The sequence below is a fragment of the Dasypus novemcinctus genome, chromosome 17 (assembly GCF_030445035.2).
Source record: "Dasypus novemcinctus isolate mDasNov1 chromosome 17, mDasNov1.1.hap2, whole genome shotgun sequence".
Taxonomy (NCBI): Eukaryota; Metazoa; Chordata; class Mammalia; order Cingulata; family Dasypodidae; genus Dasypus; species Dasypus novemcinctus.
Genome location: NC_080689.1, coordinates 42,599,330 through 42,617,145, shown reverse-complemented (window position 1 = coordinate 42,617,145; position 17,816 = coordinate 42,599,330). Strand labels below are relative to the sequence as shown.

Sequence of the window (17,816 nt, the reverse complement as noted above, 5' to 3'; positions counted from 1 at the left end):
CTTATGAATTTCTGATAGGGCACAAGGATCCTAGGAAATGTTAAGATCTGCTAGTTAAAGGTAATAATATGAAATACTCTTTAGGAAGACCCCTTGGGCCGTCTTCATGCCTGAGACTGGCTGGGTATGTGGAAAGAGGTTTTACCAAATGATCCTTTCCTTCCTTCCTTCCTTCCTTCCTTCCTTCCTTCCTTCCTTCCTTCCTTCCTTCCTTCCTTCCTTCCTTCCTTCCTTCCTTCCTTCCTTCCTCCCTTCCTCCCTTCCTCCCTTCCTCCCTTCCTCCCTTCCTCCCTTCCTCCCTTCCTCCCTTCCTCCCTTCCTCCCTTCCTCCCTTCCTCCCTTCCTCCCTTCCTCCCTTCCTCCCTTCCTCCCTTCCTCCCTTCCTCCCTTCCTCCCTTCCTCCCTTCCTCCCTTCCTCCCTTCCTCCCTTCCTCCCTTCCTCCCTTCCTCCCTTCCTCCCTTCCTCCCTTCCTCCCTTCCTCCCTTCCTCCCTTCCTCCCTCCCTTCCTTTCCTTTCTTCTTTTTATTATTTCAAACCAGGTGAACAATTCTATAAAATATGTGAATAAAGCAAGGAAGTGTTCGACCCTGAAGGACCCGGGCCTGGGGCGAGGGCGTGAGGGGCCAGGGCCCCCAAGCAGGCAGTCGCTTCCTGGGTTTGCGCTGGGAGTTAGTGGAGCTGGGGGTGGGGCTGCTGGGCAGGGCCCTCAGGGACGCTGGCAAATTGTCTCCACAGCCCTTGGAACCCACGGATTTTGGGACAGGCAGAGTGCTGCCTGTGTGGGGCAGCCATTAGAGGAATGGGTGTAAACACGCAGACACACTTAAGGCACAGAGCCACTGGAGGTAGGGGGAGGGTGCCACTCAGGAGCAGACAATTTTTAAAATAAGTTTTTCTCTAAAATGTTTTCTAGGTTTCCAGTTTCTTTTCTGAGACTTTTTCATTACCTCATGGGCTTTAGCTTTATAGAAGAACTCTCAAACGGCCAGGTTCCAAGAGTAACTCAAAGTCAGTAGGAAAGTGCTACAAAAACAAAAAACAACCAACCACACTTAGTTTCAGAATAACAAGGTTTTCTTCATTTTTTCTCAAGTTATAGCTTTACGTTTCCTCGGATGGTTAATCCCACCCATCCCAACCTTTTATTTTGAGAAATCTCAAACATATAGAAAAAAGTGTAGTGGAAACTCACTGTCCTCCACTTAGATCCGGTAATTAATATTTTGTTGCAGTTACTTTTCTTCTTTTTCTGTTTATATTTTTTTATCTAAAACATTGGAAGTTGCTTTTATATTGATGTTTCTCAGTTAAATACTTCTATATGTATCTTTTCAGAATAACCTAATAACCTAATATTCTTGTCACACCTAAGAAATGGAACAGTAATTCCATCAAGTATCTGTTCCATATTCAAATTTCCTTAATTATCTCAAAATTGTTTTTTGTGGCTTTTATTTTTTTCACCAACCCCGTATCTAGTTGAGGTTTCGAATCTGGTTGTTTGAGTCTTTATTCTTTATCTGTTATATCTAGAATATAGAAAGGTTTTTAAAAAGGGGGAACCTTATAAACGTTTTATTCATGTTAGCTAGTTGGTATTCAGGGTTGAAGAGTATGATCCTGCTGTAGTACATTTGTTTTGACTTCTCCCTTTAAGAATCTCAAAGATATTACCCAGTTCTGATACTTTTTTCATGCCATTGCCTATGAATTTGGATCCCTTAATGTTATTAGTAACTGTGAGAAAACTAATACAATTTGAAAGAGAATCATATCTGTTTATATCTGTTTTAGTTTCTTTGGAGTGGGGTCTTGAGTATGTATATATGTGTCTTACCCACTTTTTCCTATGTGGAAAACAAGCTTTTTTGGTATTAGATGTATATGCTGATAAATTGCCCTGAAGTGTAAAGTGTATGTGATTCACTCTCTCTTATGAAGTTGGAATGTGATGCTCTTAGCTGGAGGTTAGTGTGGTTCAAAAAAGTCTACCTTAGCATTCAAGATCCTCTAAATTTGGGTCTCAGCTACCTCTCCAACCTCATTTCCTATTCTTTTTTGCTTACCTAATTTCCCCAGGCAAAGTAAACTGTTTCTTCCTCCCTCACTCACCCTTGCTTGTTCATTTTCACAGTTTTGGCTAAGCTGTTTTTTTCTGTCTCAAAATGTTCTTCTTTCTACCCATTGTTGTATGTTCTATCCTATACAGTCCATCTAGTATCTACTGTCATCTAGCTGGTGTAGTCTCTACCTTTTTTTTTTTTAAGGTTTATTTTTTAAAATTCCCGCCCCCCCCCCGTTTTCTGCTCTGTGTCCATTCGCTGTTTGTTCTTCTGTGTCTACCTGTCTTCTCTTTAAGTGGCACAGGGAACCGATCCTGGGACCTTCTGGAGTGGGAGAGAGGTGCTCAATCTCTTGCACCACCTCAGCTCCGTGGTCTCTTATTGTCTGTCCTCTGTGTCTCTTTTTGTTGTGTCATCTTGTGCCAGCTCTCCACATGGGTGTTTTCTGCACGGGCCAGCTTGCCTTCAACAGGAGGTGCTGGGAGTCAAACCATCTCCTATATGGTAGACAGGAGCCCAATCACTTGAGCCACATATGCTTCCCCTCTCTACTTCGTTTAACTATCCTTTAACTTGGGGCCCTTTCTACTTTCTGTCTTGAATCGTATTTGCATTCCTATTAGATTGTAAACAACTGAGGAAAAATCCCTGTCTTTAGTCATCTTTATATACTGCACATTGTTGGACATATAGTTGGTACCCAGTAAACAGCTATTAATTAAATAATTAAGTGTTCTGCACCACGTCTTTTCTTTCCTTAGTAATGGGCCAGATTATCTGATCAAATTAATCCATAGCTAAATTAGTTGTTTGGCTTGCTATGGAATCAACTTCTTCAGTTACAGCTTTATATTTAAATGTGACTTGTTAAGTTTAAATTTACCATAGGAAATGCTGTGTTTTCTTTTAATCTCTTTCCTTAGAACCTTCCTTTTTAGAAGACTTACTTAGAATGTGGCTCTAGAAAGTTTTTCACCTGGATTGGACTAGATATACTGTTGGTATTTCCTGAACCAGTTCCTAAGATAATTAGCAAAACTAAGAGGAGGGACAGAATGGAAGTGTTAAGGACTCTCCCTTAGGAGATAACCAGCCTCCTAACAATCCTGAATCCAGCCGAATCCAGCCCAGCCAACTTGTTTTATAGTATGACTAACAAGAAACTGTCTCTGTGAGAAGAGTTATATACTGAGAGCTATACTGGATGCTGACTCCAGGGGAATTGAAATGCAATTTGAAGGGAGATAATGATGAGGAGCACAGTATGCTATGAAGATTTTCAGTTAGTTGCACTGTAACAAGGATGGAACACTTGAGTGTTTAGCCCTCTCTGGAAAGAGCCAGCAGAGTCAAGAAAGCTAGAATTACTGTTCATCTTTGTTCTTTTCAATAAATGTTTCTCTCCTTTTTCTAGCTGTTCTGGTTTGCTAAAGCTCTTGTATACAGATACCATAAAATGGGTTAGCTTTTATCATGGGAATTAATTAGTTTATGAGCTTACAGTTCTGAGACTGTGAAACTGTCCAAATCAAGGCACCATCAAGGTGATGATGTCCTCTTCCTGAAGATTGGCTGCTGGTGATTCTAGACTCCTCTGTCACATGGCAAGGCACATGGCACTGTCTTCTAGTCTCTCCCTTACCTTCCAGGTTTTATTCCTTTCAACTTCTTGCTTCCGTGACTCTCTCTCTTTCTCCATATTCATTCCTATTTATGAACAACTCCAATAAGAGGATTAAGACCCCACCCTGGGCCATGCTTTAACTGATGTAACCTGATCCAAAGGTTTCTACTTAGAATAATTTTAGAACACAGGAATGGATTAGCTTTAAGAACATGATTTTCTGAGGTCCATATAGCTTTGAACCATCACACTAGTCTTTTGGATTTTGCTCTTTTCTATAGAGGGCTATGAACAAATTCTTGAGGTTGAGTACTGTTGATAGTTAAATGGCCATCTCTGCATTTTGGATTCATTATTCTCATAGAGCACCAGTGAGTGCATTTGTTGGGGAATGAATAGGATCAGTAGCCTGCTGGAAGTAGCTGTGCGGACATCATTTCCAAAGGAGCAAAGAAAGAACACTAAAACTCCCTTGATAGCTTCAATAAACAAAATTCCAAGGAATCCTAAGTCTCCAAACAGAATTCCTTATTTAAATTTTTACGGAATCTGTATCAGGATAGGCTGCTTTCTCTCCTTTGGGCTCTTCCTCAATAATAATGTGGAAGATACTAGACAAGCCAGGCCCACTGTGATCTGCAGTTGTTTTATTGACTACTGAATTTTCTCTCTGCCTTGTCTTGTAGACTGGTCAGCAGAATGGATTTTACAGAATCTTACTCTGACACGTGCTCTGCAGTTGGACTTGCTGCCAGGCAAGGCAATGTCAAAGTCTTAAGGAAACTACTCAAAAAGGGACGTAGTGTTGATGTTGCTGATAACAGGGGATGGATGCCAATTCATGAAGCAGCCTATCACAACTCTATAGAATGTTTGCGGATGTTAATTCATGCAGGTAAAGTAAATTTAAGGTATTGGGGGGTTATGCTGACAAGCTGGATTAGTAAAGCATAAAAAAAGGTAATACAAGATTTATTTAACAGTAGTATTTTCCTCCTTCTGTAGTCATAAAATAACTGCTTATTTATTTATTAAGGATGGTAAGGTTGCCTGACTTGGATTACATCAGTGTAGTGTTGTAGTTGGACATCTATAAATGGTATCCTTTCTATGAATGTGCTTGTTGCCTTATTTATTTTTTTTGCCTATTTTTATTGCCTTAGTCAGGTGATGTGGCAAAATAAGCCTGCTGTTGATATAGCTTGTGCATAAATTCAAAATTGTTTCCAAGTGTACTTAGTCCCTAAAAGTCCAAATAAGTAATATAGGCCCTCCGGTCCTTGAATGTTCAGAAAGGATGTAAGACTGAAGATGTATTCAAGGTTACATCCAGATGGAATGTGGAAGATATGCTAAATCCAAGCTGGCTTGGAATGTGGGGAATATGCAACTCATCTGGAGGAAATAACCTATCTGATACTCAGATCAAACACTGAAGAAACTAACCAAAGGTCCGTTTGCATACCATCATCCTTTGTCTCCCTAATCTTAAACCTCTGTATAAAAGGGACGGAAAAATGCTATTCGGGGCTTGGTTATTATTAGGACAAGAGTCCGGCGGGTCGAAATAAACCAACTTCCTTCTCATAGTTCGTGTGTCCTGGCCTTCAATACCGTGCACACCCCACTTCTCTACAACCCTGTCCCTGCCCCCTGCCTCACCCCCCCAACAATAGCTCCCTTATCTGTTTGCTCATTGTGGTTTTTTTTTCCCTTCGCTCATGTTTGCTCATTATATGTCTGTTTTTTGTTTAGGAGGCACTGGAAACTGAACCTGGGACTTCCCATGTGGGAGGCCGGGTGGTCAACTGCATGAGCAGCATCAGCTCCAGCTTGCTGTTTTAATGTGAACAGTTGCTAGCCACTGGTCATGCTTATTCTTTCTTCCTTTCTCAAAAGGAGCAGTGTTATGAAGGGTGTATTTTATTTTTCAGTTTTCTTCCTTAATTTTGGGAATCTTTTCAGTTGCTTGAACTTTGTATTTATAGTACATATTCTTGCAGTATCCCTTAGAAGCTAATAAAATCATTAGGAAATATATTTATTGTTAATAAATTTGGAGACTGCAAGGTATAGGATGGGCTTTGGAGTCAGATAAGATTTGGGATCAAATTTCAGTTCCTTACTAATGTGTGACCTTTGTCAAGTTTCTTTTCTGTAAAGCTGGGTTGATAATAGCAATTGCGTAAGGTGGTTATAAGGTGAAAAGAGTTACTGATAAAGGGTGTTTACTATTGTAAGTGGTAGCTATTGGTTGATTAAATTTGAACATAGAGAGACACTATAGTGACTTATCATAGCTGAAATTTCATCAATTTTCTCAAGGAAATTCTCCAATGTAAAGCTTTTGAACTTAAGTAGAAAGCTATGTTCTCTAGTATTATACTGTATAGGCCAATGCTTATGGGTCCTTTCACCCTTTTCTCTAAAAGCACTTCAAGGATACTTTCTGTGATAAAGAAAATTAAAACACAAAAGTCAGACTAAATTCTCGATGGTGGAATTCATTTGCTGTTTTATTTTATTCATTCATCAAATTGTTATTGAGTGCCTGTAGTGCGTCAGCCACTTTTGAAGAGAAAACAGGACAGACAAGTTCCCTCCTTCATGCGTACTTATATTCTGGTTAGGGGAGACAAGCATTACATACCTAAACAATTAGACAAGATAATTCCAAAGGTAAAATTGTTATTGAGAAATAGAACAGAATAATGTGGTAGAGAGAAATGGCATGTCACTGCATATAACTCTGCGTGCAGTGATTTCTGGCTGGTAGCTACAAATTGGCCATGGTGGGAGTACTAACAGCACAGAAATCAACCAATGCTTACAAACCTGGGCGTTCCCCCGGAGATCTGGTTGTTAAACATTTATCAGCACACTGATATAAAATAATTATAATAAGCAAATTCATAGACTCAGAAACTTGAATCTCGTTTACCAGGGGCCAGGGTAGGGATAGGAAATGATTAGTTGATACTTAATTGGTACAGAGTTTTTGTTTGTGTTGTTGGAGAAATTTTGGTAATGGAGGTTGGTGATGGTAGTACAACTTTGTGAATATAATTAACACCACTGAATTATATATTTGAATGTGTATAACAGGAAATTTTAGGTTGTGTATATGTTGTGAGTAAAAATGTAAAAACAATCACATAGGTCTGTACAGCATAAACAGTGTACCCTAATATATACCATTATTTAATGGTATAAATATAATATAATTATAGTAATATTCTTTCTTTAGTTGTAACAAAGTTAACACACTAATGCAAAGTGTTAATAATAGGGAACACTGTTTGTGAGCGTGGATATATGGTACCTCTATATTTTCTGCATGATTTTTCTGTAAACCTAAAACTTATATAGTTTTAAAAAACAAACAAAAAATAATACACCAAGGCTCAGACTTGTAAAAGTTTTCATAATAACCTAAGGGATTTTATTTGAATCCTAATCCCTCTGATCTAAAACCCATATTCTTTCCACCATATTCTGCTTCCAACATTTAATTGAAGTGAAAATTTATACCATTTAGTTAATTAATTTAAACTGAGTTGGATTATAATAATTTTTAGTAACCCGTTTTTATTTCATTGATCATGGAAGTTTAGACTCTCTTTTCCCCTAGCTACTTATCATTACCAAATATATATTGGTACTCAAAATTTAGACTTCAGGGTCCATGGCTCCTCAGAGGAAAGCATTACCTCATGGAATAGGTCAGGAAAGAAAATAATCCTTATAATGTTTTGGTTTGCTTGTCTTAAGGAATGAGGATGGCAAGGCTAAATGCCCCAAATCATGATACTGGAAGTTTGTCATGACTGCTTTAAAAGTCACATATTTAAAGTATTATAGGGAAGCAGATGTGGCTCAACTGATAGAGCTTCTGCCTACCATATAGGAGGACCTGGGTTTGATCCCTGGGGTCTCCTGGTGAAAAAGAAGAAGAGAAAGCATGCCCACGTGGCAAGCCAGTGCCCACATGAGTGCCTGCGTGGTGAGCCAGTGCCCGCACGGTGAGCCAGTGCCCACACGAGTGCCCACGTGGTGAGCCAGTGCCTGTACAAGTGAGTCACACAGCAAGATGATGATGCATCAAAAGAGAGACAAGGGGAGAGTCAAGATGAAGTGTAGCAGAAACTAGGAACTGAAGTGGCACAATTGACAGGGAACCTCTTTCTTCATCAGAGGTCTCCAGGATCAAATCCCAAATGAATCCTAAAGGGGAGAAAATGAGAAGAGAAGACAACATAGACAGCAAAAACAGTAGGGCAGGAGGAGGGGATGAGGAGAAATAAGTAAATAAATCTTAAAAAGAAATTATTGTAGTTGAATGTTTGAAGATATTAGAAAAAATAGCCTTATTTACATTTCAAATTTAAAAAGCTTACATGTTTAAAAAATTTTATTTTTTTATTTTTTAAATTTATTTATTTTCCCCTCCCCCTCCCCCCCAGTTGTCTGCTCTCTGTGTCCATTCCCTGTATGTTCTTTTGTGACCGCTTCTATCTTTATCAGCGGCACTGGGAATCTGTGTTTCTTTTTGTTGTGTCATCTTGCTGTGTCAGCTCTCCGTGTGTGCAGTGCCATTCCTGGCAGGCTGCACCTTCTTTCATGCTGGACGGCTCTCCTTACAGGGTGCACTCCTTGCGCGTGGGGCTCCCCTACGCGGGGACCCCCCTGCGTGGCAGGGCACTCCTTGCACGCATTGGCATTGCACATGGGCCAGCTCCACATGGGTCAAGGAGGCCCGGGGTTTGAACCACGGACGTCCCATGTGGTAGGCGGACGCCCTATCCATTGGGTCAAGACTGCTTCCCTTACATATGTTTTTTAGACTCTATTTGAATGTAACTGTATAGTTTGAGTTCCCAAAATATCTCTAGTGACAAAGTTATAAGTTTGACTCTTCTTTTCTTGTTAAAATCTCATTTCCAATCTACTATTATGTCTTTTCCACATCAGAATAGTATTTAGGTTGCAATTTCCCCCACTTTATCTGCTGAGTAAACTTAGGTATGCTTTTGACTAAAGGTATTTGAACTGCCATATCCTTTCATTATTAATGGCTATAGTTTTTTTGAGCTTGATGTTGTTGGTGGGTAAGATAACCACACATTGTTAGCTATGTGAAGAGTTTATATAAATGGTCAAATAAAATTTCCTCAGTAGGTTTTTATTAGAGTTCACCTTTATGAAATAAACTCTGGATACATCTAATTTATGTGTAGTGTGTACACAAGGGTAAGGCAAATGCCAAGTAGGGTTTGCAGAACTGATGCCCAAAACTTTATCAGATTGTCTTTCTGATTCCCTAACTAGAAAAATCAGATTAGGAATGTTTTATATACTTCCCTAGTTGCACCCCCCCCCCCCATTCCCCACCTTTTAAATCCCCTGCCTTTTAAAAAAGAGCATGATTTAAACTTTTCTGGATGATTCAAGTTCATGAACTTTGATCAGTAAGGAATGATAGCTGACTGCTTTGTACAAGGTCTGCCTAGCATAAGGCTACATATAAGGAGGTATTTTTAAATGATGATGAAGTCCCAGCTTCTCTATTCAAGAGTAAATGAGGTTTCTTTTGCTCAAATGATGAGAAAAGCATTCTTTTACCTCTACTAGGTAACTTGGTATTATGTGCTAATCTTAAAAAAGTTTTCAAAGTACGTTTGACATTTCTCTTGTTTTTTATGCTTTCTGTATCTGTGTTTTGTATGATTCATAATTCTCTTATACCTTATGGCTCAGCTGGTATAGCAGTTTGATATAGTTATGAATTCCAAAAATAAGTATTGGATTATGTTTGTAAACTGGTGTACCTGGGCATAATTAAGTTATGATTAGGGCTTTGATTGGGCCATGTCATTAGGGCCCCTTGCTGGGTGGGACTCACAGATAAAATACACAGCAAGGACAGAGTTGGGGGTTTTTTGATATTGGAGTTTTGATGTTGCAGTTTGATGCTGAAGCCTTAAGCTGGAGCCCTGGGAAGTAAGCTCACAGAGGAAACAGAAGCAAGCCCCAGGAAGAGTAAAACACTGAGCCCAGGATAAAGAGGCCTGAGGAAGGGAGCAACCCAAGAAGCCTGAACCCTCACAGATGTCAGCATCCATCTTGCTCCAACACATGGAAAAAGACTTTAGTAAGGGAAGTAACTTATGTTTTATGGCTTGGTATCTGTAAGCTCCTATCCCAAATAAATACCCTTTATAAAAACCAACCAATTTCTGGTATTAGGCATTTTTGGTACCGAGGAATGGGGAAGTGCTTTTGCAATTACCGAAATGCAGGAATGGTTTTATAAATGGGTGGGTATGGGGTATTTTTTGGAGGAATTTTGAGATGCTTGATGGAAAAGGCCTAGGTCGTTTTGAAGAGACTCTGGATAGCAATATGAATGCTAAAGAGACTTTTTTGATGTCTTAGAAGTAAATGATGCAACCATTATTGGAAACTGGAGGAAAGGCGATCTGTGTTTTAAAGTTGCAGAGAACTTAGCAAGATTAACTCCTAGTGTTTTATGGAAGGCAGATTTTCAAAATGGTAAGACTGAGCATTTAGCTGAAGAACTTTCCAAAGTAAACCTGGAGAGTGCAGCTTGGCTTCTGCTTGCAGCTTATAGCAAAATGCTAGATGAGAGAGAGATGCTGAGGACTGAACTGTCAGGCACAAAGAAATCAGAAACTGATTCTGAAAATTCCAAGCCTCTGGAAATCAAGCTCCCAGATGAAAGTGCCCCATTGGAGGACTTAACTAAACTTGGAACTGGTAAATCAGGATTGAAGATGCAGCTATTTAGGAAAGACTTGTGGAAAGTCTTACTGTATGATGGCTAGGACCCCTGTTTCCTGCATGCTAAACAAACAGACTGTTTGAGAGAGCTGTATGAATAAAAGGAACGTGGAAAGGAGAGATTAAAGGGGAAACGACTTCAAGATGAAAAAAATGGAAGCTGAGATCTGGAATTAGGACATCACCTTGGGCCAAGAAAGGAACCCTATCCATGTGTTCAGAGAGGGTGAGTTTGCCTCAGCAGTTGAAGAGGGTGGATATTCCTACCTGATATTCTGGGAGAGTTTTGTGTTGCTCCAGGGTACAGGGAGGGTGGAGCATGTTCCCCGAGGATTAGGGCAGTGAAGGTCAGCACCCCACAGGTCTGAGGGGTGGACTGTCCCCCAAAGGCTAGGGAAGGCCAGGTGGTCAACTCATTGCTCTGAGAGGGATGAGCCTGTATGCCAAAGATTAGGGGGAATGTTGTCCTCACATCACTGTACTAGGGGGGTTAAGACTCTAACCCTAAGATTGGGTGAGGTGCGGCAATCTCCCCAACACTCTTGCAGGGTGATCTGGAGCTTGGTCTACACCCAGATGCTTGATGAGGGTGGAACCAAGAAAATAACTGGTGGGCAGGCATGTGGAAAGGGTGGGTTCCCATAAGGCACCAAGGAGAAGAAACCATCATCTTAAGAATGACTCTCAGACTAAAATCGAATGGAGAATACTCTGCAGGTTTAATGAATAGAGGACCTATGAGTCATGTTTCCCTCCCAGTTTCTTCTTATTGTAATGAAAATGTTTATCCTATGTCTGTCCATTTGTGTATTCGAAACAGATAAATTGTTTTGTAAATTTCAGAGGTCTGTAGCAGACAGGACTTTGCCCCAAGACAAACTATATTTCTTTAAATTGATTGTTATATGATTTAGTACTTGTGTTGTTACTAATTTAAGGTTTTTTAAAATATTGTGATGTTTTGGAATTCAGAGGATGGATTGTAGCAGTTTGATATAGTTATGAATTCCAAAAATAGGTATTGGATTATGTTTATAAACTGGTCTGTACCTGGGCATAATTAAGTTATGATTAGGGCTTTGATTGGACCATGTCATTAGGGCGTTGAGCCTCCACCCCTTGATGGGTGGAAACTTGGCAGATAAAGGACATGGCAAAGGACAGAGCTGTGGGTTTTTTGATGTTGGAGTTTGATGCTGAAGCCTTAAGCTGGAGCCCTGGGAAGTAAACTCACAGAGGAAACTGAAGCAAGCCCCAGGAAGAGAGAAACCCTGAGCCCAGAAAAAAGAAACCTGAGGAAGGGAGGAACCCAGGAAGCCTGAACCTTCGCAGATGTTGTCAGCCTTCTTGCTCCAACACATGGAAAAAGACTTTGGTAAGGGAAATAACTTATGCTTTATGGCTTGGGATCTGTAAGCTCCTACTCCAAATAAATACCCTTTATAAAAACCAACTCATTTCTGGTATTCTGTATCAGCACCTCTTTGGCTGACTAATACAGCTGGTATATATAAAACTGTCTTTTATTATATAATTTCTACTTACCTGAACTTTTGTCTGATGTTAGTAAACTGCCAGAGATTCATAAAAGATACCTTTTATTAGTTCCCTAAAAATATGGACATGCTTAGGCTTATACAAAAAAAATGGTTAGAAGAGTTTTGCTTTACTGTCTCCTCAATTTAAATCCAGGTTCCATCTTAAGAACTGTGTGTGGTCTTTTCAGTTGCATTGGAAAAGTATGTTCAAGTGTAGTAAGAATCACTTAGAAATTTAACATGTATATGTATTTTATTTTCATTTTAGATTTCTGTTTAAAATATTAGTATAAATAAATTTACTTCTCTTCTTTCCTGTATTGGAAATTTGGTATAATAGGTGCTGAGGTTTCATGAAGCTTGTTATCTTGGAATGTGATAAGGATCTTTTTTTTAACTAATTTTTTAAATTGTATTTTTTTTGAAGATACATACACCACAAAAAATGTTGCATTAAAAAATATAAGAGATTCCCATATATCCCACACCCCACCTCCTTACTCCTCCCACATCAACAACCTCTTTCATCATTGTGGCACATTCATTGTATTTCGTGAATACATTTTGGAACACTGCTGCACCACATGGATTATAGTATACATTGTAGTTGACACTCTCCCCCAGTACGTTCAGTGGGTTATAGAAGGATATATAATGTCCAGCATCTGTCCCTGCAATATCATTTAAGACAACTCCAAGTCCCCAAAATGCCCCCACATCACATCTCTTCTTCCCTCTCCCGGCCCTCAGCAACTACCATTGCTACTTTCTTCACATTAATGCTACAATTTCTTCCATTACTAGTCAAAATAGTTCTATAGTAGAATACCAGTAAGTCTACTTTAATCCATATTTTATTCCTCCATCCTGTGGACCCTGGGATGGTGATGTTCACTCCACCTCTATATTGAGAGGGGGCTTAGATCCCACATGGTTGATGAATACGATTGTCCTGCTTGCAGTTGTAGGCTCTCTCGGTTCCCTGGTGTTGTGGTTGACCATCTTCACCTCCCTGTTACCTGACCTGGGTAAGTCCAACGAACTGGAGAGTAGGAGTTATAACTCTGCTGAGGCTCAGGGCCCAGCTAGGCTTGTTTATACTCTTGTTCTTGCTTCATCTTAAATTTGTTTGAGCTCATCAAAATATGGCTTAGTTATTGAGATACGGTTTTTCCCAAGAAGCTCTCCTGTAAGGAGAAAAAGAGAGTAAGAGGGTGGTGGTTGATGGTCCAATGCAAAAAGGTAAGATCCCTTGAGCAAAACTCATACATCAACTAAGGAACACAGTTTATCATTGGAATATCCAAAAGTAATTTATATTGGTTACTGAAATCTTTCTTAGAATGATTATTTTGAAGATTTTATAAAATTTGTGACAAGTGTACCAGCACATAAATATTGTAATGATTACATATCTGTCTGCATTTATAGTGTTTTATAAAAATTCAAACTGTATGCATAATTTTATTGAACCACATTGAGGTTTGGGCTGGCTGTTTTATCCTCGTTTTACTGTTAAGGATCCTGAGTTTAAGTAATTTGCTCACAATGTAATCCAAATTGTAATTGGCAGAGCCAGGATTCCAGCCCAAATCTTACTCCCAACCTATTGCTTCTTTTGCTAAAATGTTACCTTCCTCATCAGGTGGTTTTAAAGTTAGCCAAATATATGTATATATGTATATATTTTTTTTCTATAGCTAAAGTCTTTCAAAATCACAACTCTGTAGCAAACTGACTTCAGTATTCTCATCCTTAGTGCGAGTTGCCTTTTATTTTCTTCATTGATAATTGTCTAGTAGGTTTTGTTTCCCTTTTCCTCAGATATATGTATGTATATATGATTTTGTGAATTTGCCCTTAAATTATTTAAAAAAATAGTCTTGCTATAAAATGTTTGAGAATGATCAGTACCAAATTAATGATGGTGTTATTTCTGGGGAGGAAGAAGGGTAGAGGAATGAAATCAGGGGGCCTCTACCATTTCTTAAAAAAAAAAAAAAAGAGTTGAGGCAAATTATGAGATAATATTAAGATTTTGGTAGAGCCGAAGTAGTAGGAACACAGTGTGCTTATTTTATTCCTGCATTTGTTGACTTGTTTGAAACATTTTATAATGATAAAGGTTTAAAAATAAGCACATAAATATTTTTAAATGCTTAAAGGTTAAAGCAGATTTTATTAGCAAAAACTGGGATTTTAAAAACATGAAACTTTTTTTCTAATTAGAAAATTGTATTTTCCCATTATATGTATGTCTTATGTATTCATTTAAATATATATATCAAAGAAAATAACATTTACTTGTAATCCTACACTTAACCCTGGGTAAGCATTTTACTGTATTTCTTTCCAGTGTCTTCCCTTCCTCCTCTCTCCCTCCCTTTTGTTAACAGTCTCAATAGTGATAGAATTCTATTTTTGAGACATTTTGCAAATGAAGATTTCCACATTTTGCATAGTAGCCCCTGTAAAACTTGTATCTATTACCTTATTTCCAAATGATTTGAGAGAATATTCTTGTAATTTATTATCTGAGGTTTTAAAAATTATCCATTTGATTCTAAATCCCACTTAAAGTTGAATTATTGTCTGTATTACATATTATTTAAGAACATGGCCCTAGTGGTATTAAACTCTTTGAAAATTAAAGCTTGGATATTAGCATTACTAATTGAACAGATGGTACTTTGGGAAAATAATGTGAAAATTCCATTCAGTTAATTAAGTAGTTAATTTACAAAGCTTTAAAGACCTTTTAGATTTACTTGAATTAAAGTTAAAGAATGTAGAGAATTGAGGTAACTGATACTCATTAAAAGACAATGTTATTTTCATTTTGTTATGGAAGTGGTTTAAAATGAGACTACAGTTAATAATCCAAATTTTTTTCGTTGCTAGTTACAAAACTCTGTACCTAATTATATCGCTTAACTCTATTGTGCCTGTACAATATTTTAATTAATAAATTAAAATTTTATAAAGATACTATGGAGAGTTCCTTTATACCCCTCCCCTCGCCCAGTTCCCTTATTGGTAACATCTTATTTTTACTATGATTCGTTTGTCACGGGTAGGGAACCAACTTGATATGTGATTATTAAGTAACTGCATACTTTATTTGATTTCACTAGTTTTTCTCTAATATCCTTATTCTGTTCCAGTATACTACATTATATTTCATCATCTTGTCCCCTTAGCCTCATCTGTCTATGATAATTTCTCAGACATTCCTTGTTTTTGATGATCTTGACAGTTTTGAGGTTTAGTAATTATGTATTTTGTAGAATGTGCCTTGATTTGGTTTGTCTGATGTTTTTCTCATAGTTAGGCTAGGGTTAAGGTATTTTTGGAAGACCACAGAGGTAAAGTGCCATTCTCATCATAATATAGCAGGTGTACATGTTATCAATGACTGATGATTTTTTAAGTTATATTTTTATTACAGAAGTTGTGAACTTACAAAACAACCATGCACATGTGTGGAATTCCCATTCAACACCCCTTCACCAACATACCACACCATTGTGGAACATTTGTTGCAGATTATTAGATAATATCGGACTATTATCACTAAGTATGGTCCCTAGGGTACGTATGGCATATTTTTTCCATACTCCCCTATTATTAACGTGGTACTTCTTGGGCATTGGTGCAAGAATATTACAGTATTGTTGTTAACTATAGTCCATAGGTTACATTAATTGTATTTTTCCTATGCTTTTCCACATTCTCACCCCCCTACAATGGTGATGTGTATATGTTCTAGTTTACAGAAGGACATTCTTGCATTTGTACTATTTATCATAATTCTTTTCCATCTCTGGGTTCACTATCCTTGAGATTTTTATAATCAATGACCTCTATTCAAGAACTCTGTCGAAGGCCATGACTGATGATTTTAAACTTGATTATGTGGCCGTAATTGGTACAGTTACAGTACTCCCCACTACCCCCTTTCCATAATATATTCTTTGGAAGCAAGTTGCTAAGGGCTGCCTGCTCTCAAGGGGTGGGAGTTAAGCTCTCATACATAAAATGATTTGAATTAGTCTGTGTGAGAGATTTGCCTCTTCTCATTTTTGTTTTTTTATTCAATCATTTATATCCACAGGGACTCCTGGGTATTTATTTTACACTTGGGTTATAATTTAATACTACTTTATTTATTTTGTTGCTCAGATTGTTCTAGCTTTGGCCATTGGGCGCTCTTTCACTTGGCACTTATGCTCTTTGACTCCCATCAAACTATTTTTTTTTTTAAAGCACTTTACTTTCTGGACTACAAGATGATCCAAGCTCATCTTGCATATTCCTTGCCCCAACCCTAGAATCAACCATTCCCTAGGGAGCCCTGGATCCCTTTCTCTCTCTCTCTCTCTCTCTCTTTAAAATTCTTATTGTGGTAACAGATATACAACATGAAATTTCCCATTTCCTGGATCCTTTTATTGAAGAAAGATATTCAGAACCAGATCTGGGTGCTGAATGTGTGCATTCCTGCTGGGGTGTTATTGCTTCTAAGGCCTGTCATCAGAGCTAGGAAATATGTCTCTATACTAACCCATGTATATGCACATCCATAAACATTTATTTGTCTATCTGTATTAAGTTAAACACACGTTTATACTGATATCTGGACACTAATTCAGTACATGGATCATTCTGGCCTTCCCCCTTATCTTATTTGTGACTTCTCTGCAACAGTGAGAAACTTCGTCCCTGCTATCTGCCATCCATTTATTTATTTTTATACTAATCCTAGGAATCACGTATAGTGGTTTCAGAATTGTTATCTGTACCCCTGTGAGAAACAACTCAGCTAGAGTACAGTGTTTATGCATAGTGCTTTTGTCCTTAGTCTTACTGTTTCCAGTCAAAGCACCATTTTTCGGTTACTTAGGTCAGCATATATTTCCCCTACTCCCTCGGTGAGTTTGTGTCATCCATATGTAATACAATTAAATTATTTCGTCACAGTCTGAATTCCACCCTGGGATCCTCTTCCCCTTTCCCCATTACTTTCTTACCTGCTTGCATTAAGGTTCACTAGTATACTATAAATTATAGTATTTTCACTGTCCAGGATTAAATCTTAACTCTTTTTCTTTCTTTTTAGTGGAACAGACCATTCTTCTTTCCAAAATAGTTTCTCTGCATTAATGCAGCACTAGTCCTCTCTTTTAGCCATCATGTTCATAGTCTCTTTTTTGCTTCTGCTGGCTCTTCCTTTCCCTGACTGGCACCCTCGTCTCTGTTCTTGCACCAGTAGCACATTATTTTACTTATTCTCTCTTTAAAACATTGCTTAATATATAAGTCTAGGCTCCCTTCAAACACTGTCTTGTTTATTTTTTAAATTCTTTGTTATTCTTATTCCCCTTCCCCATAAACTTAAGTTGCTTTACCAAATATAAAACAAAGTGCTCTATTGGCATTTTGATTAGAATTGTATTAAATTTATTAATTATTTTTCTGGGAAACATGTATATAGTATATGTGTTTATATATATGTTTATGTTTTTTATATTCTATATTTTATAGATATAAATATTTTACGTTTCTTTTCCAAATCTTCTGTCTTTCATGGTTTTGTGGTTTTGTTTATGAGCTCTATACATTTTTAGTTTAACTTTTTCCCCAAGGAGTTTAATTTTTTGTTGCTATTTTTGTGACTTTGAGCTCTTTTTAAAAAAATCTTATTTTTTTGTAAAATGAAACACAGATTACAGAATTCATTACAAAGGAAATGTGTGATTTAATAAATTATTGTAAACAAATACCCTTAT

The 17,816-nt window shown here is 37.9% G+C and overlaps 1 protein-coding gene across 6 annotated transcripts in view; it reads left to right on the top strand.

The window, feature by feature from the left end:
* Positions 1-17,816, top strand: part of ASB3 (ankyrin repeat and SOCS box containing 3) — a 171,420-nt gene that overhangs the window by 40,686 nt on the left and 112,918 nt on the right. For all 6 annotated transcript variants that reach the window (XM_058278559.2, XM_071208834.1, XM_071208835.1 and 3 more), the window contains one exon: positions 4,375-4,583. In XM_058278559.2, the coding sequence (XP_058134542.1) occupies positions 4,388-4,583 (196 nt within the window). In that variant the 5' untranslated portion in view covers positions 4,375-4,387. The remainder of the gene's footprint in view (positions 1-4,374; positions 4,584-17,816) is intronic.